Source organism: Hemicordylus capensis, chromosome 1, assembly GCF_027244095.1.
Source record: "Hemicordylus capensis ecotype Gifberg chromosome 1, rHemCap1.1.pri, whole genome shotgun sequence".
NCBI classification, from domain to species: domain Eukaryota; kingdom Metazoa; phylum Chordata; class Lepidosauria; order Squamata; family Cordylidae; genus Hemicordylus; species Hemicordylus capensis.
The window spans coordinates 35,480,817-35,506,087 of NC_069657.1; the positions used below are offsets into that span (position 1 = coordinate 35,480,817).

Below are 25,271 nucleotides of genomic sequence, written 5' to 3' on the forward strand. Positions count from 1 at the left end.
CTTCCTCTTAGACAAGATTTGGACATTTTTTGTTGCACCATGATCTATTCATAATTTATAACTGCAAAGTTTAAGACATAAGTTCAAGGCTCTGATACGTGTTTGGAGCCCCACAGTAAGCAGGGCCAGTGTTCACTTGTAGATTGGTTGTGTCCTGAAGAACCTTCCTCTGGAATTTGGGGCAGGGGGATGAGGTTGTAGCTCAGTGATAGACCATCTATTTTGCATGCAGAAGTTCTCGAGTTCATCCCTAGCATCTCCAGGTAGGGCTGCTAAAGACCTTTGCCTGAAACTCTGGAAAGCAGCTGCTAGTCAGTGCAGAAAATACTGATCTAGTTGGACCAAAAGTTTGCCCAGGTAGAACGCGGCTTCATGCGTTCATCTGATCTTTTTAAACAAAACATGGGAAATTCCCAGCTATTTTGTAATGGCTGCATTCCAACTGAAATGTAAATCAAAATAATCTGGCAGAGCGTGACAAATATAAAAACCATAAATATAAAATAAATAAATATAAAAACCATAGGAGCAGGTAGTTGGCACCCATGGGTGCTCCACAATAGGGAATAATGGGCTGGTTCAAGTCCCATTACACCCTATAAAAATAAAAAAAATCATTTAAAAATTGTATGACTGTCCAATTGCTTTGGAGGTTGGGTGGTAGGCACCCATGGGTGCCAGCTACCACCCCACCCACTTTTGGAGGTTCAAAATGGTTTGAAACGGTTCGAATTCGAACCAAACCAGGGGTGTGGTTCAAGTAAAACCAAAACCAAACCTCCCCCTCCCGGTTCGAACCTAGTTCGAATACAAACCAAACTGGGCAAGCCAGTTTTGTGCACATCCCTAGATCACTGTTCCCTCTAAGGCGTGCGCATGTGCACACACTCACAAGTTTTTGGATGTCCACTCAGTTCATTTTAGATCCCACTCAGGTTTAATGATGAAGGCCCCACTCTGAATGCATGTGCACACATAATGCCTTGATACTGCCACCCAGAACAAAACTCATTCCACACAGAGAGGGGGAAAACTAGAGGGACCACTGCGTAGGATGTATATGTCACAGCCACTTTAGATTCTTCATGCTCGACCTTCTTAAAACACCTGATCACAGTCTTGTGCCTGATATGGGATGACCTAACCTTCATCTCATAATGGGAATCCCTGGTCTGTTTTCCTGTTTCCTGACTCTATGGCCACTTCACAGTGCTATTTAATAATGGATATCAGGAAAAGCCAGGAAAACATTATGCTGTGAAAAAAATCAAAAGGCAGCAACATTGATATAGCTGATTTTTCCACCGTTATAATTTGCCATTTACAGGAAAAACCACTGGATAGGAGCCAGAGCCTTGGTTAAACTCATTAAGCCAAAGAAAGAGGCTACAAGAGAACGATTGAAATCTTCAGCCGAGAGCCCCCCATGGCACTCTGAAAGCCCAGAGACAGCAGGGTTGCCATCTCCGTCCCAACTGCCCAAGCAGCAGGAGAGTTTGGAGAACACCTCTGTAGAGTCCAACTCTGTGGAAGACAGAGAACATAATAATGGCTCTGTGAGCAAAGGTGGGTAATGCTGGACTTAATGGATAGCTCATCTGACTAAACGGTTCATGCTGATTTATGCTGGCAAAGTTTGTTCGCTCAGAGAAGGTGTAAGAGTACAGTCCAGCCATAGCTGAGCACTTCTAAGTCTTGATGGGAGAGGTAAGCACACACCTCATACTACAGACAACTTACAAATAATACTTATAAATATGTTAACTAACCAGGGTTAGTGGTCTAGACTAAGGCAGTGTCTGTGAAGCCCACCTTGTGGAGGAAATATAGAGGTTGAAGGAATGCTGTGTGTGTTCCAGATCCATAACGTTGATTAGCTGTTGCTTATTTAGTAAGGTAAGACCAGGGTATAACTTTATAATGCAAAGTTCAAAAGCGGTTTAGACCCTAAAATGCTCTTGTGCAAGCAGAAGTCACTACTGCATGTGTGCGGGAGGGTGATCTTTCCCTTCCTGCTGTAAATCCATACACCTCATGGCATCCTTTGCTAAGGGATCCCTCCACCCTCAGGAGTGCTTTGAGTGGGCACAGGGACTGCAGAGGGAGGGCTTGAGGAAGAGTGTCCTGAACAGATCCCTTTAAGAGGTGGGGTCGGCAAGCCAAGTATTCTCTCATTCTGTGTCTGACCTTCCTGGGTGCTCTGCAAAATGAGAATGTTTTTGCTGTTGGGGCTGTGAACCCCTTTTCTACTCTTGAGCCTGACCTCACCACTGACCTCAGTACATGCCTGACCTCACCACTGTGTAATAAGGGATCCCAGATGTTGTGGGCGACAGCTCTCAGCAACCCGAGTTAAAGGTTATTGCAGCTGGGGATGCTGGGAGTGTAGTCGTCAACATCTGGGATCCCCTCTTAAAGGGAACATTGCTACCACCCTGTGAAATTGGTCCGGAAAAATATGCAGGTTGCAGAATTCTGATTTTTGCCGTACTTTGGGTGTTCGGTTTTTTGTGCTGGTTTTATTACTACTTCTTCTTCTTTTTAAAGTATATCAAGGTAGTAGTTTTTGCTTATCGAACTGCCAAGGCAGGGGAGAGGTCAGTGTACTGCTGACAGACAGCCATTTCCCTCACACTGATAAAGTCCTGTTCTGAGTTTGATCAAATTTGGATGCTACTGTGGATTCAGCAAGGAGAATGGCCTTTTCTCTGATGGCTCTGTTCTTTGGAACTCCCTCCCACTGGACATTAGGCAGACGTAGTATTTCCTCTTTTCAGATAGGGCTAAAAACCTACCTTAATTGAATTGCTGAAGGCACAAAATTATTTTTGCTTCTTTAGATGCTCTTTTGCTGCAGCTGTTTAGTTAGGCCTTTTGTCTGTTGGTTTTTAGATTTATTTTTAGACTATAGTTATGTTAATTTGTCTCTTGTAAATGGCCTTAGGAGCATTGTGGCTTAAATATAGGCCAACATCCAAACTCAGAGTTGCGCATGTTTCCACTCTTGTACAGAGGGCGATCCCTCCTTCCCTCTGCATTTGCCTGTGCCCCCTCAAAAAAAAATTGTCTCTGGTTGGGGCCCTCTGATGCATTTTGGGGGGACCCAAGAGGCTGCAGAGGAAAAAAGAAGTTGTCAAGAATCCCTCCCCCCCCGCCTCCATGTACAAGCAGAGGTATTCTTCTACACAGAATGTTGTTTATAGTAAATACATGCCTGGATAGCGCTATTGTCATGTATCCTAGATGTAGTAATTCTGTGTAATTAACAAATTCTTATGAATGTCTGCTTTGAATCTACACAATTCCTACATTTTACCTAATAAGCTCTGTTTTAATAAGTGACTGGAAATTGTTCAGTTTATTAGAGGTTTGCATGAAGAACATTAATCTCAGGTCCATCTGTAAGATGACCATACTGCATAACTTGACACTTTTTGTACTTTGATGTTGTTTAGTTTGGTAACAGTAGAGGGAGCAAGTAGAAAAGAAATAGCAGCATAGATCCAGAGTATGGAAAAATTAGAAATGTCTTGCTGCTCTGTATGAAATATATTTTGGTTTAAGAATCAACATACAACCAGCTTTTAAATCAGTATGTAGATCAGATGCATTTTTCCTGTCATAAATACATGTGCTAGGAAACTGGCTGTGATTTCTCAATACTACTATACAGTGTGAATGCAACAACATAGTCCCTTGTACTGTCACACATTGTCTGCGATCAAGTTTATCATCACTGCTGTGCAATCAGTGATGTGGTTCTAAATATTCTTGAACTCAAATGGGACTTGTATACATTGTTAAGCATTTCATGCCCATAAATTTCAAATGCGAAATTGTTAGCCTACCATTTCAAGCATTACATCTTAAGAATCTCTTGGTCAAGATCATGCTCTTTCCAGATCCACCATACTTCTACAAACTTTGGCAGTATTACATACACATGTTCTTCTAGACACAGTTGTATAACACAGAAACTTTAAGCTGAGAGTATCCAGAGCAATTTCACTATTGCTCAGACCTCGTTTGTCCTTTTAATAACATATCAACGTTTTACCTCCTATAAAATCAATTATTTAGCATAACAACGAACTCCAAATTTGAACTGAAACAGCCAGTTCAAAAATCAAAGGTGCAAGCCACCATCATGTCTGACTTGATATCGGCAACCTTCTTTCTCTAGGTAGCTTCTATATGGTAGATTTAGACAACCCCACTTCCCCTCGAACATGGGAACACTTTAAATAACTGAGTAGTGGAAACCCTGGATGAAGACCTTTTCCCACTTACATATGCTAGAGTAGAGGAGACCTGGTCTTGTGGTAGCAAGCATAACTTGTCCCCTTAGCTAAGCAGGGTCCACCCTGGTTGTATATGAATGGAAGACTAGAAGTGTGAGCCCTGTAAGATATTCCCCTCAGGGGATGGAGCCACTGCTCTGGGAAGAGCAGGAGGTCCCAAGTTCCCTCCCTGGCATCTCCAAGATAGGGCTGAGAGAGACTCCTGTCTGCAACCTTGGAGAAGCCACTGCCAGTCTGTGAAGACAATACCGGGCTTGTTAGACCAATGGTCTGACTCAGTATATGGCAGCTTCCTATGATATATTACTTAAAATAAAAACATGCATCTGAATTCTAGCAAATACTTCTTGCAGACCATGCATATAATTTGGTAATCATGAAATGTAGATTTGAATTCAAATTCTATGGTGCTATTTTAAAATTAGGCTACAGAAAATAAAGTTGTCTTATGTGTGTAGTTACAATATATGTTTAATCCTAAATGCTAGAGATTGTTGCAGTGTATTGCTCTTCTCTAATACCTTACTTGATTTAGTAGCTGCTGTAGAGATTACTTAGTCCTTTTTCATGTTTAGCTGGTCTGTTAGTTGTTTGAAATACATTTTAGTTATTTCTGTTACCTTTGTTTTTTCTTCTTCTTCTTTTTGGGATCTCTGGGTGATAATTAGCTGGTCAACGCAAAAAGATTGCCTTTTTGAGAAGCACAAGCAAGCCCAAAGAAAAGTCTCCTAAGTCTCCATCGAATCATCCGTCTCTCTCTAATCGCTTCTGGTTCTGGTCGTCTTCTGACATCTCATCTTCTTCTAATGAGCCACTTTCTTTCTCGGGAATGGGAGATCTCTAACACCTTATCTTATTTATTTTCAACACATTCTGAATTTTAAAAAACAACAACACAAAAAACCTATAGACACACACAATCATAGATGCTCAGCCTATCATTGACACAAACTAAATTCAAGACCAGATCAAGTTGACATGGACAACATCCCCCCACCCATCCCCACTCCCACATTAAGATGAAGTATTTTTATTGCACAGTCTGGATTATGTCATCATTGCAGTACACTTTAAAGAGACTCATGACATACAGTGCCCATATATTTACAGTGTGATTGGCGGTGGTGCACATCTTAAGTAAGTGAACTTGCTGTGTGCTTCAGTAATGTTTTGCAGTTACAGATGTGCCTTATGTCCTGTCCAAATGTGGAAATGACCTGCTATTGCTGTGTTGGTGACAATGCAACTTCCTTAATAAAATCTGCATCTTCTACATGAAGGGCTCCTTACATCTAACAGCTTTTGCAGTACCCCTATACAATGTTTGTCTGTCCTCTGTTAGTGTGCAATATAGATGTGGAAAAGCAGTAGCCCTTGCTATTTGCAAAGCGATTGCCATTGTAATTGCTCAAATATGTTGATATTTTAAACTAATCTCTCACTTTTAGGAAAAGCCAAGTGAGCTCTACTGTCAATATGTGCAATAAAATTGATTTCAGTTCGGTGAACAAAACACCATTGCAATTCATTCTTATTATACCAGACACATTTGTCCAAAGTTAGCCGTGGGTCTTATAAGCGTTTACTCTGATCACTATACAGTGGGACCCCGTTGTTCGTGGATCCAGCATCCGCGGTTTTGTATATCTGCAATTGGGTGAATGGCACCCAACTTCAATATACATGAGGAAAAATGGGTGTAAAAAGGTTAAATCCACATAGCCACTGATCCAAGGTCATTTTCAGCCACCATTTTGAGAGCCGGAGCCATTTTGTGGCACATTTTCAAAGAAAAAGCTGCTTCAAATTGCAATTTTCTGCCAAAAAAATGGTGGAATTGAGACTTTGGGGGGCATTGCTGGAATGCTGTGGACCCGTGAAACACGATAGGGCACTTTCTTTGGTTTTTTTCACACACACCCTTTTTTTGCAATTTTATGTGCCCTTCGGAACCTAACCCTTGCAATCCCATTGACTTAATGCCTCAGTATTTGCGGTTTCAGTATCCATGGCCTTAGCTCAGAATGGAACCCCTGCAAATACCAAGGTCCTCCTGTACATGGCAGATTGGCACCAGTATGAATAGCTGCCCTTAGCAAGTTTTATTTATTTTGCATTTATTGCAACTTGCATTTATTGCAAGTTGACACATAAAGGGTGAATAAACCATGATTTATTCAGATGTGACCATAACCTGAGCCTGCATATTGCACCCTCTGCTTTCATCCATTGATTTACGAGCCACAATTAAACCATACCTGCCAACATGTCCCTATTTTCCCATTCACATGTTGGCAGACATGATTAAACTAGCATTTGAAGCCAATATTAAACTCTAGTTGTAAATGCTGGTTTAATAGTATGTTGAAAATCAGTGAAAACACGGGTTCAGATTCTGATATGCTGCGGTTTAAAGAAACCGTGATACCGTGCGGTTTAAAGAAACAACTCAGCAAGGCAGCCAAGGAGGTTAGGGAAAGAAGGAACAGAAAGTGTATGAGTTCTGAACCACTCTGTGTGGCCTGTCATCAGAGTGCAAGTTCTAGAACACAGGCTGCCATGACTCCCGCCCCAGAAGAGGCTCCTCAGCTGTGCCCTCCATTCACCTGCTGCCTCCATGGTGGCTCCCCAAAGCTCACAGTCCCCATACACAGCTTGGCATGGTGCTGTATCATGATGCCGTTGGCCCTGTACCTGTTGCCAGGCAATGACATCATTCTGTACCACGACCAGCAACAACTTAGCAAGCCGGGCCCAACACAGGGACTGTGGGCTTTGTGGGGCTGCTGTGGAGGCCAGCAGAGGTGGCAGGGCAAGGCTGCAGGTGAGTGGGGTGACAGGTAACCCAGGCGATGGCTGTGGCAGTGGTGGCAACGGCATTACACCACTGTCAGAGTGAATAGTTCCCAGTTAATTGTGAATTCAACAGGTACCTATAATTTAACATGCAGGTATCAGGTTTATGATTGAGACAGAGAGAGATTTAACTGTCCTAAAGTTCTCTTTCCCCTACTTCCCCACCAGCAGTAGCATTAGTAAGGGTAATGTAGTATTCTTTTTATCTCCCCCCCAACCTCTGGGCTAACAGAGAAAATTCCATTCCAAGCCTTTTAGTAAACCTTGGCTTCCAGACTTATGTGGGCATCTTTTAAAAGGAGAGACATGTTAGACATGTTAGTTTCGTCCAGGTTATGACAGCGTGCGCACACTCTGGCATTGCGACAGATATTTACATGAGAAACAACACAGCTTCACCTCACTTTTCCTCCTCAAACTTTCTTTGATGCACTTTGTAACTAATCTGTGTCTTCTGTGCTAATTACTTTTTCTGTTGTCTGTGCTAGCCATTTGTTACTTGTGCCACATCCTGTTTATTTTCAGGAAGTCAGTGCTGTTGTTCATGGAGAATCACTCTAGAAAACCTTTGGAATATGAAAGCTTGCTTCTCATCAGCGTTAATTTTTAAAGTGTTGCTTTTGTACATTGCTCTTCTCCCCACTCCCTCGCTCCCCAAGTGCCTTAAGGGCATACAAGCTCTTTAATGATTTCTGCTTCATTATTGCAGCAAATAATTTGGGCATGCAGTGGTTTAGGAGGCATTTTAAATTATTAGTGGAAATCTCAGCCTAACTAATATCAAGCTGAAAGCCACTGGAAAAATAAGTACTCCCTGGAAAATGGGATACCTTGCAGGAACGTAATCTTGTACTAACCATAACAAACCATAGTCTTGTTCTTTTTACACTGAACGTTAATTGAACACTCAAGGAAATGGTATTTGTACCAGCCAATTATATGCATGTTTACTTGAAATAAGTTCCACTAAGTCCAGTAGCGCTTACACCCAAGCAAGTATGCATAGGTTTGCCACTTAGAGCATTTTCATGGGTTCCTTCTTCCTCACTGTTTGTGTTTTTGCTCAAATATCTGTAGAGATTTATTTATTATTTGTTTATTTATTTTATTGAATTTATTTACTGCCTAGTATAAAACTCTCTCGGCGGTGTACAGAATTAAAACATAAAATATATAACATAATTAAAATTCATTAAAAAAATAAAAAATCAGATAAAAACACATTAAAAACTCAGTAAAATTTAGAAATCAAATCTCAGTTGAAGGCCTGGGAAAACAGGTACGTCTTCAGGGTCCTCCTAAAAGCAAACACAGAAGGAGATGCTCTTATTTCAGCAGGAAGTACATTCCAAAGCCCTGGGGCAGCCACATAAAAGGCCCGGTCCTGAGTTGCCACCAAACGAGTCTGCGGCACCCGTAATCAGACTTCTCCAGATGATCTTAATAGGCGACAGGGCTCCCGACAAAGAAGGCGCTCTCTTAAATACCCCTGACCTAGGCCATTAAGGGCTTTATAGGTAATAACTAGCACTTTGTATTTCATTCGGAAACCTATCAGCAGCCAGTGCAGTTCTTTTAGAATTGGTGTTATATGGTCCCTTCAGGTAAACCCAGAGACCAGTCTGGTTGCAGCATTCTGTACCAATTGTAGTTTCTTAACTACATACAAAGGCAGCCCCACATAGAGGGCATTACAGTAGTTAAGCCTAGAGTTTACCAGCATATGTACCACCGTTTTAAGGTCACTAGTCTCCAAGAATGGACGTATCTGGTGTATCAGCCGAAGCTGATAAAAAGCACTCCTGGCCACAGCCTCAACCTGAGAAATCAGGTTATTGTGTATCAGTTCTTATTGAGCTATTATTTGGTTATAAAACTGCATGGAAAATATCCATTTATTACATTTTTATCCTATCCTTCCTCTAAGGAGTTTGGAGTGGTATACCTGGTTCTCCCCATGCCCATGTTTTCTCAGTAGATAGTGACTGACCTTCAAGGGTCACCCAATGGGCTTCATGACTGAGTGGGAACTTAAACATGGCTATCCCTGGTCCAGAGAGATGGGTTTTCTGGAAATTTTTGGATCTGAACATTTTCGGAGGGGGGGGGGTTTCCCATGCAAATTTATCCTCATTTGTATAAGTTGTGCATTATTATTATTTTCCCTTAAAACAAAACACTATACAACTCTTTCTGATGCCCTAAATAGATTGTGATCTGATTTGGCATGTTATTTGAACTATTTATACAGTAAAAGAGAGAGAGAGAGACCACCACCTTGTTAATTTCCCCTCACTGTGTCTCAAAATTTTTGCAAGTAGTCAAGCAGAAATATTAGAAATTGAACATTTTCCATGGAAAAATTATTAGAACATTTTCTATTTTGGAAGATTTTCAACTGCAGGTCTCTGCCCTGGTCCAAGGCCAACCCCGCTAGCCACACCACCATACTGGCTCTCCAAGTACATACTCTCTGATATCACATGTTGTTGATACAGCTTGCATAACCAGTGCATTTTTGTGCCATTGTTTTGTGCCTGCTTTCTGCATATATAGGATGATAGGCATGTATCCAGCTTTGGAGTGCTTTATTGGCTGCTCTTCTTGTTTTTCTGTTGTTGTTTTTTGTCCACTCAACATCAGTGGATTCAAAGCAGAAGAGAATTTCTCATTATGGAGGCAGCAATGACCACATTGAATGTGCAGCAGATTCTTCTATTAAGCAGTGCTACGTGGAGCCAAGTTCCAGGATTTACTCTGCCACAGCTACCTATTTGGCTGTCTCAAGTTCTACTCCCATCTCCAGACAACAAAACAGACCCAAAGGTATGTGGCTCATCTAATCTTGCCTCAGAGATTCATGCTTGAAATCCCTGCTTCAGTAAGATCCAGCCACTGTTTGGGAAACACTTTCCTTATTCAAAATAATCAACAGCTACATACAACGTGCAGGCATTGTTTGATTTCTGATTTTTTTTACTGTAGAATCACAGTTTCACTACATGAGTTCTTAACTGGCTCACATGTTATACTATTCAGTTGAGTAGATCACTCATATGGGAGGAGGAAAACAACAAATAAATAGAAAATGCAATGTGTTTTGGCCTTTGGCAAAAGTCCTTAATGGTTTTCCCTAATCCCAGATATGTGTCGGCTAGCTAGTATTTTAAGGACATGCTTCTTAAGTGTATGTTCTACAATTGACTCCAACACTGAAAACAGGCATGCCATAGGATTGCAAATTCTCATTAGCCCCTGCTCTCTGTCCTCAGTGGGTCAAATGCATCTCGAATGGCTTGCCTTCTTGGGGCATGTAGCATGTGATACATTTAGTCCTTGCAGGTTGTCAATGCAGCATGGCAGAAGACGAATTTGTTTGGGAAGAATAAATAAAGGAGGACTCCCTGTTACATGTTAGGGTTACAAGCAGCTTGACCTGCCCCACACATCCACCCTAACCATCATGGGAGCATGGTGCCTTTGGCCAAAGTTGCTGTATGAGCTGGATTTTGATCAAACTTGTCAGGTCTTACTAGGCCACATGGTTCCTCTTAAAACAGTTGCCTGTTTATGCACTACACCTTCAAATCTCCCCATATTGGCCTTTATAATTTCTGTAGTTAACAAAACTTAGCTAGGCCAGGCACCTACTGGTCAGTGACTGTATCAATAGAGATTGAGATTGATTACCTAGACAGGTTTGCTGGTTTTACCCATTTGTACTGAACATTACCTTATGTTCTACCCAGGTTATAATTCAGATGGTGATCTATGTGAAAACTTCCCTGAGGTGGAGCTTTCAAACAAACAGCACAGTAAGTGAATAGTGGCTTCCATCCTGAGCATTGAACGTCATTCTGGAGGGGCCCCTGACACTCTGGAACAGGTTTTTGGGGGCCCAGAAAGCTGCAGTGGGGAGGTGGAGAGAGGCAGGTTCCATTTCAGAGGCGGAGTTCTGCCCACTGTTCTTGGGAGACAAGCCAATCTAACCAGAAAGACGGGGTTTTAATTGCTTCCAAAGATCTTTGGAGTGTTATGGGAAATTAATCCATTTTCCAATGAGATTATTCTAGAGTGAAAATGTTGCTTTTTTCCATTCTAATTTGATGAAGTCTGGGAGGTGGGGCTCACTTTACTGCTTCTGCCTTTCCCTACACTCCAGGATCCAGGCCAAATAGCTTAGAGAACAGTGAAAATGCATCCACCAGCAGTTCCCCTCTAAACGTGAAAGGTAAGACGTATGCACGAGGACATACCCAGCAAATTAATGCCCCTGGTTGTACCATGGGCAGAAAGGCAGTTTTGAAAAACCTTAATCCCACAGCACCCATTTTACTTCCTCTTCTATATAATGTGTTGTTACTTTTGCTGTTCACAGACATTTCTGGAAGCAAACAGTGTTCTTGCAGGGAGGGGAAAGAAATTAAAATCTCCCTCCCCATGCACTGCCCTGGCCATCAGGCCTGCAGGGCAACTACTCTAAAGGCTCGCTATTTCAAGGCAGCTGTGACTGTGCTGACAGACCACTGCCTGTCTTGTCAGCCATTACATCATATCATATCATTTTATTTTTTTATTATTTAATGATAATAATAAATTAATATATATTCTGTCATTCAATAATATACTCACAAGATAACTAAGCGTGTAGTTGGTATTAAATCAATGTTGGTATTAAATCAATATTCAACATATGACCAGAGTATCCTTTACTCTTTAGACAAAGACAGTGGGGTAATACTCAAAAATAACTGCTCTTACAGAGTGGAAGAAAAAGAGAAGAGTAACTTTTGGTATGTTTGAACTTCCTTGCACAGGTTCTTTGGACCGTTTTCGTGGCAGATCTGAGAGTCTCAGCAGTGAAGACATGACACCAAGTAAAGACGTACCTGGCTCGTCTAGAGATGGCCTCTTTTGTCCCACCTCTGCTCCCATCATGGGCTCAAACACTAAGCACAATACCTCCCTTACAAGGAATGACTTGTTCTTACATGACATACCTCATAAAAATAACCGTGCCCAAGCAAAGTCTGGTAGGCACCGGTCAGCCTCCCCAGGCAGTGAGATGGTGACTCTGGAAGAATTTCTGGAAGAAAGCAACAGGTTATCACCACTGAATGTAAGTAAATCAATTGGGGAAGAAGCTTCTATATGTGCAAGAGTTAATTGATGCTAATGAGATGATTATTATTACAAAACTACATGCCATTGTTGAGGGGCTAACCCAAGAGTGACCCTTCTTAGTAACCAGACTCTAACAGCAGTTTGGATTTCTCTTGAGTGTTTTATTATTACCAGTGGTGCAGTGGGGAAATGCTTGACTAACAAGCAGAAGGTTCAAATCCCCACTGGTACTATATCGGGCAGCAGCAATATAGGAAGATGCTGAAAGGCAACAACTCACACTGTGCAGGAGGAGGCAATGGTAAACCCCTCCTGTATTCTACCAAAGAAAACCACAGGGCTCTGTGGGCACCAGGAGTCAAAATCGACTTGACGGCACACTTTTATAAATCAATAAGCCAGAGAACTGAAACCCAAGTCCTCTGAATTCTAGCCCCCAGTGTTGTAAACCGCCCAGAAACTTGCATTATGGGTAGTGTACAAATATGACAGATAGACAGATAGATAGATAACAAAAGATCTTCTTTATATATCAGATAATATAAGGCTAAATCAGTAACCAATTAGCAGATTGCACCAACATCCTGTCTAGTTTAGCAAGATACGTCATTGGCTATGACATACTTCTGCAACGTACTGTACCTTAAAAGATAATTGGTTTTCCCATTGCCTTTACTGCAGAGCTCAGGAAACTCTAGTCATTGCAACCTTAACCACAATAATTATATGCTGTCTAGTTTCCTCTTTGTTTGCTGTTTCTAACACTTAGGCTTTGTAACAGATGCTTTTGCACTCTGTGTATAGCTTTGTTAACTCTTGCTCTTAAGCCCTTTCAGACCATGAGACCCAAGCAAATTTGAAGGCAAGCCCTCTCTCCTGCTGTTGCTCCCCTGCAACTGGTATTCACAGGCCTCCTGCCTCTGCGCAAGGAGGTAGCCTGTAGCCATCAAGACCTGTCCTATAGCCATTGATAGACCTGTCCTCCATGAATTTGTATAAGACCCTTTTAAAGCCTTCCAAGTTGGTGGCCATCGCCACATCCTGTAGCAGAGAATTCCATAGATTAATTATGCGCTGTGGGAAAATATTTGCATTCATTGATCCTACATTTCCTGGCAGTCAGTTTTGTGGAATGACCTTTGTTTCAAGGGATGACACACCACTTGTGACTAGGGATGTGCATGGAACTGGTTCCGTGCACTCCCAAGAGGATGGTGGGTCCCTTAAGAGGCAGAGAAGGCACTGCCTACCTGCCAGCCCCTGCCCCGATGCTCTTCGCCCGCTGGTGCACCCTCCAAAAGTGGGTGTACGGAACAGCAACGTCCCTCTCTGTGGCGTGCCACGTTCTGTGTCGCCATGCAAATGGCCACCTTGTGCGCGCAGAGCACACACGTTCACGAGCCTCTGCCATTTGCATGGTGATGCAGAATGGGACGCTTCTGTCCCATGCACCTGCTTTTGGAGAGAGCTCTGGTGAGCGAAGAGTGTCGGGGCGAGGGCTGGCAGGTAGACAGCACCTTCCCTGCCTCTTAAGGGAAACGCCCCCACCACCACCACCACCAGCGTTCAACTCAGCTTGGACACCAGTCCACGGAACCAGTTCAGTGCTCCAGAAAAGGAGCACCGGACCAGGTCTGTGCACACCCCTACCTTTGACAGCGTATTACTGGTTACTCTTGAACAAATTTGCCTGTGATCAGATGTGGCAGCCGACTGAAACACTTTTGCATTTTTACTTGTGTTTGCCAGTAACCTATTAAATGCATAGATCTTTTTTGTTTTGTCTTTGAAAGCTAAATTTGTGTTTTCACATATTCAGATAGCAATTTTGCTAGCTTCATATTCTTTTATTCTTTTCTCAGGACACATCCATCAAAGAGGACTTGCTGAGTGACTATTTCAGGAAAGCAAATGAAGCCCCATCTGTTGGAAATCAGCTTTCTCAGGCAAATAGGAAGGAGACCACCAAGATGCCTACAAGCTATGTCACTCCAACTGTCAAGATTCCTGGCACCAATGAAGACAGAAGGCCAACTAAGCCAGGGCATTATGTCAAACCACACCTTAGACCAACTGATTCGGAGTTTGTGGCACATCCCACTGGTTCCTACAAGCTGACCCATGCATCTCAAAGTCAACCCAACAGGGGACTGAGACAGACAGCACAGTCTCCACAGTGCAGTGTCATTCGGCAGAGCACATCGCTGAACCGTGCATTCAGTCTGGCTTCGGCAGACCTCCTCAAAGCCACTGGTCCCGAAACATATAGACGCTATGACAGTCTCCCCAAGCCTGTGACTGCTGATACCTGCCTAGGCAAAGACTTGAACAGTCAGACTCCATCACTCCCTTTAGCTACCCCTTCTCAGGTCTCTCTGAGAGAGAGGCCACAGTCTGCGAATGTGCAGGGGGTCGATTCGCGCTGTCGACAGCTTGACGTTAGGCGCCTTTCTCTAGCACCACCGAAAGATGAGAGGTCACACTTGTTCCCTCCATTTTTTTACTCGTCCACTGCTTTGAATGATGATTTGAACTTGCAGCAGCACGATCAAGCAAAAGTAGTCCCAGAACAGCACTCTTCCTCCCCACACTATGCTACTTCTAAAACCAAGCCCAAGCCAATCTCGCGGCCTGGGGAAGTGGCCACTGTCGCGCCTGTCAGAGTTGTCACCAGCAACACAGAGGGGAGTGATCTTCAAGCGCCAAACCATGCTGACATGTCCATTACCAAAAGTCAGTCACCAGAAAACAAAACTCTGGCAGGGGGCAGCGAAGAAGCAAGTCGAGGGTCCAGCTCCAAGAACCCTCCCACGTCACCAGATCCCCATGGTGATCAGCAGACTGTTTGGTATGAATATGGCTGCGTGTGATGCTTTCTTTCCCCTTTTCTCTGACTCTCCGAGAGGTATCTAATATGTGCTTCACTACTGAATATGGGTAACGTTGGGAGTGCTGTTTTTTTTCTAAACAAGAGCCAGATATTAAAGGCACCACCCACTTGTTGACTGTCTTCCAAACCTTTACATGATGGCAGAACAAAATACATTGATATGCTTGAGGTGAAAGACTGAAATGCCAAATGTGGCTGCTCTTGATTAGCCAGAACATGCCCTCTTCTTCCTGTCCTCCAGCTTTATTGCCAGGCTTCAGGAAGGCAAACTCCCAAAAGCCCAGAGTGCTCACAGCTTCTCCTCCTTGTATCTCCTTCCAGCCCTGTCATTCTTTATTACCTGAAATGTTGCACACATGTGCGTGCAGTTTGTCTACTGAGCTCAAACATTATTGAAAACATTTCTCGGTATAGCAGATGCCTCTTCCTTAGTGCAAAAAAACTGACCCTTGAAAAGAAAATCTATAAGCCTCTTTTTCCTAGTTGGTTAAAATGGCTGCTACTTTAAAGCAGAATCACTAGAACTCAAGGGTCCTGAACCCACTAGAACTCAACACCGCCACCCCCACACACCCTGGAGACCTTCACAGTACATTATGGACCTGTTAAATTTCCTGGATTTGCAATAGAGGTACTGCCTCCTTTTATCTGTGCTTTATGCATAATATAGGACCTGATGGATTCTTTTTGTGGGGTCTCCTTTTAAACAGCATAGGTCAGGAGTTCTCAAATTTGGGTCCCTAAATGTTGTTAGACTTCAACTCCCATCATCCCCAACCACATTTGTGGATGGGGATGATGGGAGTTGTAGTCTAGCAATATCTAGGGACCCAGATTTGAGAAGCCCTGGTGCAGGTGACTCCATACACTCGTCTGATGTGTTTACTACTGTGTACATGAAATATTGAATCACTGTGTTGGACAGGTGCGTGTCTGTGGATCACATGTTGTCATTCTGCTTTCCTCTTAATGTACAGTTACTTGGATTTTAAATGATATGCAGTGGATTCTTTTGATGAAGTTCAAGGCTGCTGCAGTTCTCAGCCCAGTTTGTCTCATTGGGGTCTGTTGCATTAAGTAGTTAAGGATTTCAGGCCCACCTTCTAATTCAGTCAACTTGATCTATGTAGAAACCAAAATGAATTTATATTCATGTTGAAATAAATACTTTTTATTAAATCATATTTATGTTCAAATGAAGTCTTTCTCATTCTAATAATTTCATTGGCTGCTTATGTATATCTACTGTGTATGTGTGTATGTGTCTTTTGCTTGTTAAAGAGGCTTTCTTTGTAACAGACAACAGTCTAACAGATTTGTAAAGCTCTTGACTTGATTTTCTATAGTGAAAGAGCACACAATCTGCAATGACTGCAACACAACCAACAACTAGTGTGTGTTGTAGTGTGTACCAATCACATTGTGAGAAAAGCAATTTGTTTATAAAATTTGTTTATAATAAAGTCTTTTTAAAACATAAATTTCTGTCAACGTGTTTGCCATCAGAAGACTGGAGGAGGAGGACCGCATGTACAGCACGTAATACAGCAAATCACACTGCTATAGATTAATTGTATGGCTTGATGCTTACCTTATCACTCTGATATTGAGGGTTCTGTTTGGTTTTGCTATAAACTGACATTGGGCCTCTATGAAAGGGCAGGATAAAAATGCCAATAAAACAGTGCTCCTTAAAATCTATTAAACAAATATTAAGGTCTTCACTGCTGCAAACTGATCGCTTGTACCAGTATAAAGAGCCCTCTTAAGTAACTTGAAACGACAGTGTCATATGATGCTTTATTAACCAACACATTTAAGTACAAATCGGCATTGGTCTTCATGAAAAGGCAAATGGAAATAAGTGTTTTAATTGCAGTTTCATCCTTTTGAGCTTTCAGGGTAAGGTAGTTTTTAATTTTAAAACAAACTTTAATGTTTAACTTTGAATAGATTGGAAAACAGCATCAATCTATTCGTTTAAAAGAATCTATTATATGAAAGTATTTTAATATTTTTTTAATATCTCTGTAACTTGTAACATGTGTTGGTCTGAGCTTTTCCATTTCCTTTTTGCGAACATGGCAGTGAATTTCTTGTGCCTCACGACTGTGTTTTCCTTTGTTTATATGAACTACCTTATCAATTATTGCAGCAGTTGGCAAGCCTCTTGCTTATTAAATTAAGCTCCACATATAAGAGTTGCAAGTAAAACTCAAAGTGATATTCCTATGGCATGTATAGAATCTTATAGAATTATTTTACAAAGTTAACCCCAAATGGGGTTACAGAGAAACATCCTGCTTTTGGGAAGCCAAGCAGTATCTGTAGTCAGAATTCTCCTAAAATCAAGAGGAGCAGACTAATTTACTTTAAGTGGCCAAAATAAGTTGAGAAAAATAGCAAGGGTGATAAATTACATTTGATAAAAAATTATTGGCATTGGAAAAAAAGAACTCTCGTAGAGAATAAAGATATTTCACAACATTAATGTATCATGTTGGGTTAACACAGACTGCTTGTGTGCATAGCACATAGGCTCATAATTAAAAACATAAGAACAGCCCTGCTGGATCGGGCCCAAGGCCCATCTGGTCCAGCATCCTGTTTCACACAGTGGCCCACCAGATGCCACTGGAAGCCTATAGCAGGAGTTGAGGGCATGCCCTCTCTCCTGCTGTTACTCCCCTGCAACTAGTATTCAGAGGCATGGAGGCTGGAGGTGGCCTGTAGCCCTCCGACTAGTAGCCGTTGATAGACCTCTCCTCCATGAAGTTATCCAAACTCCTCTTAAAGCCATCCAGGTTGTTGGCTGTCACCACATCCTGTGGCAGAGAATTCCACAAGTTGATTATGTGTTGTGTGAAAAAGTACCTCCGTTTGCTGGTCCTAAATTTCCTGGCATTCAATTTTATGGGATGACCCCTGGTTCTAGTGTTATGTGAGAGGGAGAAGAATTTCTCTCTATCCACTTTCTCCACAACATGCATTTTTTAATGGACCTCTGTCATGTCTCTCCGCTGTACCGGTTGTAGAGAAGGAAGCAGGGAATAGCTGAGAAGGCAATTCTCAATCTTCTGCTTGTGGGCTTGATAATCATCTGGTTGGCTGCTATAGAAAACAGGATGCTGGACTAGGTAGGTCTTCATTCTGACCCAGTAAGGCTCTTGTATTCTCCTCAGTAAGAACAAGAACATATAAATGTAGCATGATCTTCTACTGCTCCTCCTCCTTCTCACTCACAGCTTTGCTCAGTGCTGGGAGGAGGTTAGTCAGCCAAGAGTCTCAGTTATGAAGAAGAGGGGCAGAAGCTCTGTGCTGCTTCACAGGCAGCAAATTTTCACAACACTCTAAGCTCCAGAAGGATGGCATTCTCTACAGGTGAGCCTTGCCTTTTTATTATTTTAACAAATAGTATGGAAATGGATCACAGCAGTTCTAGGCTCTGTGTGTGTTGTATTTCTAGTTCTCTTTGAATTCTGAAAAAGCTCTTATTTCTGGAAAGTTTAGGAAGTAGAGGCAAGGGGTGTGTTTGTGTGTGTGTTTTAAACAAAGCATCTAAACTTTTTGACAGGCAAAAACTGGATCACAGGAAAACAGTGACTGTGTTTAGGAGTTGTTTGTAGGAATTTGGCTATGTTTTCCTTATAAAAACATTTACATGTGGATGGCCAAGATGTTTAATGAATCATTACTTAGGACATGAAGTTATCTTATGATTTTCTTATTTCCGGTTGGACTTGGCCTGTCGCAAGTAGGGATTGCCACTCAAATGCTTGCCTTTATCTTCTAAACAAGGACGTACAGAATCACTACCTAACTACATGTAGTTCTATATCCTGAGGCAAACACAGTATTTGTTATGGGCCGGACTGGGGGCACTGAGAGGGCGCCGGAATGTATGTGGGGAGGGCGCCAAGTTTTGAGCAGAATAGGTAATTAAGGGTGAGAGTTGGGGCGCAGGGGCACTGCGTGGGTAGGGCGCACCGGGAATATGCCCTGTTGACCTATGGGCCTGTCCGAGCCTCCAGGCGGGCCTAGCTCAGCCGAGTAGAAGAGTCCAGGTTGCTGCGTGGGTGTTAAAAATCCAAGAGGTTCCAGGCTACTGCTTCCCGCTTGGAGATGGAAGACAACTTATGCCTTCCAACCCAATTCCAGAATCTTAGGATAGCTGTCTGGGACAGGAACATCTCACTCCCAATCTCTCAGTTCTCAACTGCAGCCCCATCCCTTGGCTTCATTAAGGTATGCAATTAGCAGCTGCAATTAGAAAAACCTTGAAGAGACACAATTCCACCGCCCCACCCCTGCCCCATGCAACAAAATGTGGATTAGGGTCATCAAAATAAATTTTGCCTGGGAGTAGAATACGGCTTGACACAGCCCTGACTCCAGGCATTTTTGACCCAGCAAAGTCAGATTCAACTGTATGGCAGGCTGCTCCAAAGCAACCCATGTTTTCCCTTTGTAAGCTGCTGCTGCCATTAACTAACTAACTAACTAACTAACTAATTAATTAATTTTAGTTTTTTTAACAGCTAAGTGCAGGAGAGGGGTGGTAGAGCTCACATAAGAGAGTAGTACAATGCCTACATTACCTACTGAAAGTCCTAGCTTCAATCCTGGCCAGTCATTTCTGGCCTCAGATAAATATCAGAGCTACATCAGTCCAATCATTCTGGTGTCATTTTCCTGTAATATCCCTTGCCCAAGAAACACCCTTCCTTGCCCATTTTACCAGACTCCTTTTCTTTCTTCAGTCAGACTTCTCTGTTAGACGAACTTCCACCACAACACCCACTATGAGCAACTCAGAGACATTTGTTTATTCACAATTTCCAAGATCTTTACTAACTCAATACTGTAAGCTCTGAGTGGTCTCCCTCAATGCAAGCCCTTATTGTTTTCATCTCCCTTTGGACCTTTCTAAGGGCTGCTTTCCATGTGACAAATTTCCTACAGGAAAAGTACTTGCGTGTAGGAAATGTTATGCAAACAACAATGAGGATCTTCATGTATGGTGGTTTGCATGCATCTATTTTCACTAAATTTATGCACACTTTCTGTGCGTACTTTGGAGCAGCCATTGCAACATCCCAGTCAGTATATTTGTCACAAAATGTATGTGTGTATATGATTGGCATTAATTAATGCTGTTTAAACATCAGGTTAAGGGTCTACTGTTTCAGAGGGCTTTTGAGATAACAGATGATTTGGGTATAACAGATTAGTAGCTCCTCCTGTGTCCTGCCTGTTTTTTAATTGAGCTATACTGCTGCTGATTCATTGTTTTATGGTACTCTATTGCTGTTTTTGTTGTGTTTACTGTATTTTTAAAATAGTTTAAAAGTATATAAGTATTTTACATATGTAAAAGGGCAGTTCACACAATTGTCATTATGGTAGAAGAAGGCTCCTATCCTGATTTTTGATCGTGTGTTAGACAAAAACAAGCCTGGAGGCAAGGAGCTTGATCATCAGTCAAGCCTAAACTGGATAATCTAACAAGATTATGTCCCAAACTTCTGAATGAGGTGGGGGGGAACTCCCCACCTCCAACCTTGCTTTTGTCTAACACATGATCAAAAATCAGGAGTGTGCTCAGCTCCTGATTTAGGGTAAAAGGCTTTTCCTCTCCTAATGGCGGTCATGGGAACTCTCCTAAAATGTCACCTAGAAATGGTTTGCTTTCCATCACTTACACACAAGGACCTTTTGTGTATGAATTTTTTAAAAGTTTGAAACTGTTGATTGTCTGCTGGCTGATAAGCAGCGGTGATCTCCAGGTTAGATTCCATAGAGTATATTTTACACTTGCCTTTCTCTGTCATGCTTGGAAAACTTTTCTCTGGTGAACTATAGGAATTTTGAAAAATGTAACTGGAACAATGTAACTGAAACGATAATTTTCCTCCAGTATATTCAAAGGTGCTCTTTCCCCTGGACTTTGGGGCCAAAATCCAGGGCCTCCACAGCCCCTGGGGCCCCCCTCTTTAGTCTGTCACAGATGGTGTGGTCGCCCAGCGGAGCATTATTCATTCATTCATTCATTCATTCACCATAAGTTCATGCTGCCCAAAACATACGTCTCTGATGTTTAATGATGATACTGCTTTATTTGCGGGGTGGTGGTGTCCAAAGGCCTTTAAGTCCATGCTCCAAAATTACCTAGGTGCACCTCTGAGTATATTGATTCTGATGGACCATGCAAACCAGCCAAACAAACTTCCCCTTAAGAGCTGGTGGCACCTCCAATTCATCTATCAAGAGTGTTCTGCAGCTAGGAGTAGATGATAGCCAGTTCTGTGAAGTGCATAATTTTCATGTGAGTATGGTAGGATTAATGAAGTTGTTAGTTATGAACTAAGCCTAATTTTCAAGATGGTTGCAGCTCCAGGTTTGTTTTGTGTGTTCTCACACATGTGCAAGTGTTCTCTTTTACAGAGAACATTTATTGGAAAGCTGAGTACAAGATCTCCCTGGAAAAACAGCATGTCCAGCAATGAAAATGGTGGAGGAGAGCTGGTCTTGTGGTAGTAAGCAGGGCTTGTCCCCTTAGCTAAGCAGGGTCAACCCTGGTTGCATCTGAATGGGAGACCACATGTGAGCACTGTAAGATATTCCCCTCAGGGGATGGAGCCGCTCTGGGAAGAGCAGAAGGTTCCAAGTTCCCTCCCTGGCTTCTCCAAGATAGGGCTGAGAGAGATTCCTGCCTGCAACCCTGGAGAAGCCACTGCCAGTCTGTGAAGACAATACTGAGCTAGATAGACCAATGGTCTGACACAGTATATGGCAGCTTTCTATGTTCCTATGAACACCAGAAACAATGTATGCTGCTTCAGTTCTCCATACGTGGCTGCATGCCCTTCCAACTCAGCTCTACAGACACATCCTTTCTATTCCCCAGGCAGCTCTCCAATCAGTGACTAAAACTGTATGGTCACATTGCAATGCGAACTTGTAAGTTGTCTTTTCAGGTCTTGGTCCTACCTTTTGTACCAATCTGCAACATGGAATGTATTCTCCTCGCCCCCCACCCGCCCCCTTTCCTGTGTGTTATACCTCTCTTGGATGACCAGATGCAAAAGATAGCAAGGCTTCTATATTTAATGACAGTTGTGTAGAAGAGAACATTTTTGGAGGTGTAACTTGTGCAAAAAAGCTGCCACTACCAAAATATAATTCTTTCCTGGCATTGCAGATAACAGAACTCTGTCTTGTTTTGCTTCTCTCTCTCTGTTTACACCTCTTACCCACATCCTGATGCAAGCTAGGAATACCCTTGTTGCCACTGCCTGACTTGCAAATCACTGTTGCTGTCTCAGCAGCACAACTTGAAAATGCTGAACAGCTGCCAGTAGATGGAAAGAGTGGAGCTCATGTTGTCCTTCAATTCAGGCAGCAAAAGGTCTTAGACTGCCCCTGCACTTTAGGCTGGGACATGACCCACACGTGATGCCCACAGCTGAAGACCAACGACCTTTAGAAGAACTCCATTAGCAGAAGCTCATTCCATGAACAGAAGAGGAGGCAATTTAAGCTGAGAAGTGCAGAGTGGTGCTAAAGCCCTTGTTGATATAACTGAGAAGGCACATGAATTCTCCCTCCTCTGGAACCTGCAAACAGCACAAATAAAGGTAAAGTGTGTTGTCAAGTCAGTGTCAACTCCTGGCGACCACAGAGCCCTGTGGTTGTCTTTGGAAGAATACAGGAGGGGTTTACCACTGCCTCCTCCCGTGCAGAATGAGATGATGCCTTTCAGCATTTTCCTATATCACTGCTGCTGGATATAGGTGTTTGCCATAGTCTGGAAAACATATCAGTGGAGATTCGGACCGGCAACCTCTGGCTCGCTAGTCAAGTCATTTCCTCGCTGTGCCATTAGGTGGCTAAACAGCACTAATACTCCACTAAAAAAAGTGTCCACTATTCTGTGTTGTCTATAGATTGCCTTTCTTTGCCATATTTCTTCTGCTGTGGTGGTGGTTAATGGAATCCACAGCTCAGTTGTTTGCGCAACATTTTCGATCTCATTTTGCTCATAAGGAGAATGCTGCATCCTGTAGTTTTGTGTCATTATTGGTGTCAAGATGCATTTTAGGTTTTCCACTGCCCTCTCTATGTGAAACTTGCTAAATATCTTTTTACAATGAATCTTTAGGGCTGATTCAGCTCAGGCCAGGACAAGTCATAAAAACCCATTAGTCATCTACTTGTGTTTTATTAAGAATAATTTCTGATGATACAAGGCCAGCACTCCATGGCAGATCATATTGGTATTTCAAAGGTATTCTAATATCTTCTCCAAAATGTGGAGCAATGTAAGGACATTTGGGAGCTAGAACTTCAAATATGTTTAGCCCCAGACTGCCAATCACAGAAATGGGTGCGATCATGGTTACAGCATTCGCCTCTTCAAGACAAACACCATCCTAAGTGTGCAAGAGTGCAAGGGAGAAGGATCAGGGGCAGGACTTCTTCTGACCCGCTTCAGAGTTCCAGAGTTCTATTTCTTTGTTTCCTCAGAAGGAAGGAGAGAGGGGTTGGAAAACACACTGAACTGAAACAAGCCACACCTTTATTGTTTACAGCTTCCATGCAAGACTCTGCCCTTGCTAATAACCTGTCTCCCGACAGTGGAAAGGCCTCTTTCTGTCCCCAAGGAGGAAGGGTGGCATGAGCCAGCCATACTGCTCTCTGCCACCAGCCTGTGAGTGTGACTGACCACAGACTTCCCTGCCAGAGCTGAACTGTAAATGCAAGAAATTTGGAACAAAGTGGCCAGCTGTGAATGAATACTTCCTTTGTAACCGGAAGGTCGCCACCTCCCCATCAGCTTCATACTGGCCCCAGGCAACTATCTGGTAGAGACCAAGAGGAAGGTCTTAATCTTGAATGAATGGGTCTCAGAGTCTTTAGGAGAGAGACTGAGGCACACAATCCTTCCATGCAGTACTTCAGAGAATTGGTGCCTAGTGAGGAGGAGGCATAACTCTCCTGGGCCCATTAACAAGGGACTCCTGCAAAGATGCACCTAGCTAATTTTAGAGTCTGGACCTAAAGACCCTGCAATTTAAGCATCAACCCCCTACACACACACGGTGCCACACACAGTATTTTTAATACTTGGATTCTTGAGGGCACAAACAGCAACTGAACTCACAAGAATGTGATATAAAATGGGTATATTTGTGCAAATATGCATTAGCATAAACATTTCTTGGTGCAGTGCAGGCCAGTGGCACGGCACAACGACCCTACCCAGGACAGACTAAAGAGGATATGGGGGCATTCAGGGGGTGTGGAGGCCCCGGACTTTGGCCCAGAGGTCGAGGGGTAAGAGCGCCTCTGGACTCCTGACTTCTGGCAAAGGGCAGGAGAGAAGCTGTGATGGATAGAAGTGGACAAGGACCTTGATCCAGTGAAGCCCACAGGCAGATGTCAGCACCTGGAAGAATCTTGTCCTGCACTTTCCATGCATCCTTGAGAATCCTTAGTGCCTGAATAGCCACCCTCTTGCTGAGTTGACTTGCACCTGATGATTAGGCAGGGATACTAGAAAAGGATCCTGGGACCTTCAGCATCCAAAGCATGGACTTCAACACTGAACTATAATGCTTCCTTTGCTACAGAGCCCTCCACAGCTGCAACTTTCCATCTGCATCCAACCTCTCTCTCTCCTTTTATTCTGCCTCCATAAGATCCCAAAAATCTGTTGCACAAGGAAATAGCCACCACTCTCCTGCACAAAGAGTGACTGAAGTCATTTCCAGCTCTTTCCTTTGCTTTACAAATCCTCCTGCCCCATCATGTGTAATCAACAGTTGTCTAGATACCAGCTTATTGAACTAGTTGCTACTAGGTTAAACTGACACAAGGGCCACCTTAGTTGCCTAGCAGCAGGCCTCAATATTGTTTGCACACACTCCACCATTGATTAACCCGTAGCGGTGTCTGAGTGCTTTCCTGAGGCCAAATTAATTGTTTGTGGTGGCCATTTATGCTGATCTTTAATGGGTATTAGGAAGCGGGACAAATTGCATGGGTGAACCACACACATGGAGGAAACCCAAACAGAGTTTGACCCACAACATTGCCAC

The 25,271-nt window shown here is 42.9% G+C and overlaps 2 protein-coding genes across 9 annotated transcripts in view; both read left to right on the top strand.

Moving 5' to 3' along the window:
• The window catches only part of CCDC88C (coiled-coil domain containing 88C), a 154,278-nt gene extending 137,626 nt beyond the window's left edge, over positions 1 to 16,652 (top strand). For 6 of the 7 annotated variants that reach the window (XM_053284259.1, XM_053284261.1, XM_053284260.1 and 3 more), the window contains 6 exons: positions 1,328 to 1,566; positions 9,801 to 9,983; positions 10,907 to 10,972; positions 11,320 to 11,388; positions 11,975 to 12,276; positions 14,144 to 16,652. In XM_053284259.1, coding sequence (XP_053140234.1) covers positions 1,328 to 1,566; positions 9,801 to 9,983; positions 10,907 to 10,972; positions 11,320 to 11,388; positions 11,975 to 12,276; positions 14,144 to 15,151 — 1,867 coding nt within the window. In that variant the 3' untranslated portion in view covers positions 15,152 to 16,652. Of the gene's footprint in view, positions 1 to 1,327; positions 1,567 to 4,969; positions 5,433 to 9,800; positions 9,984 to 10,906; positions 10,973 to 11,319; positions 11,389 to 11,974; positions 12,277 to 14,143 lie in introns of those variants that run through there. The other variant, XM_053284265.1, reaches the window with a different exon arrangement.
• A 1,775-nt stretch (positions 16,653 to 18,427) lies between these two features.
• The window catches only part of GPR68 (G protein-coupled receptor 68), a 28,056-nt gene continuing 21,212 nt past the window's right edge, over positions 18,428 to 25,271 (top strand). For both annotated transcript variants that reach the window (XM_053283594.1, XM_053283593.1), the window contains exon 1: positions 18,428 to 18,552. The gene's annotated coding sequence lies outside the window, so the exon portion shown is untranslated. The remainder of the gene's footprint in view (positions 18,553 to 25,271) is intronic.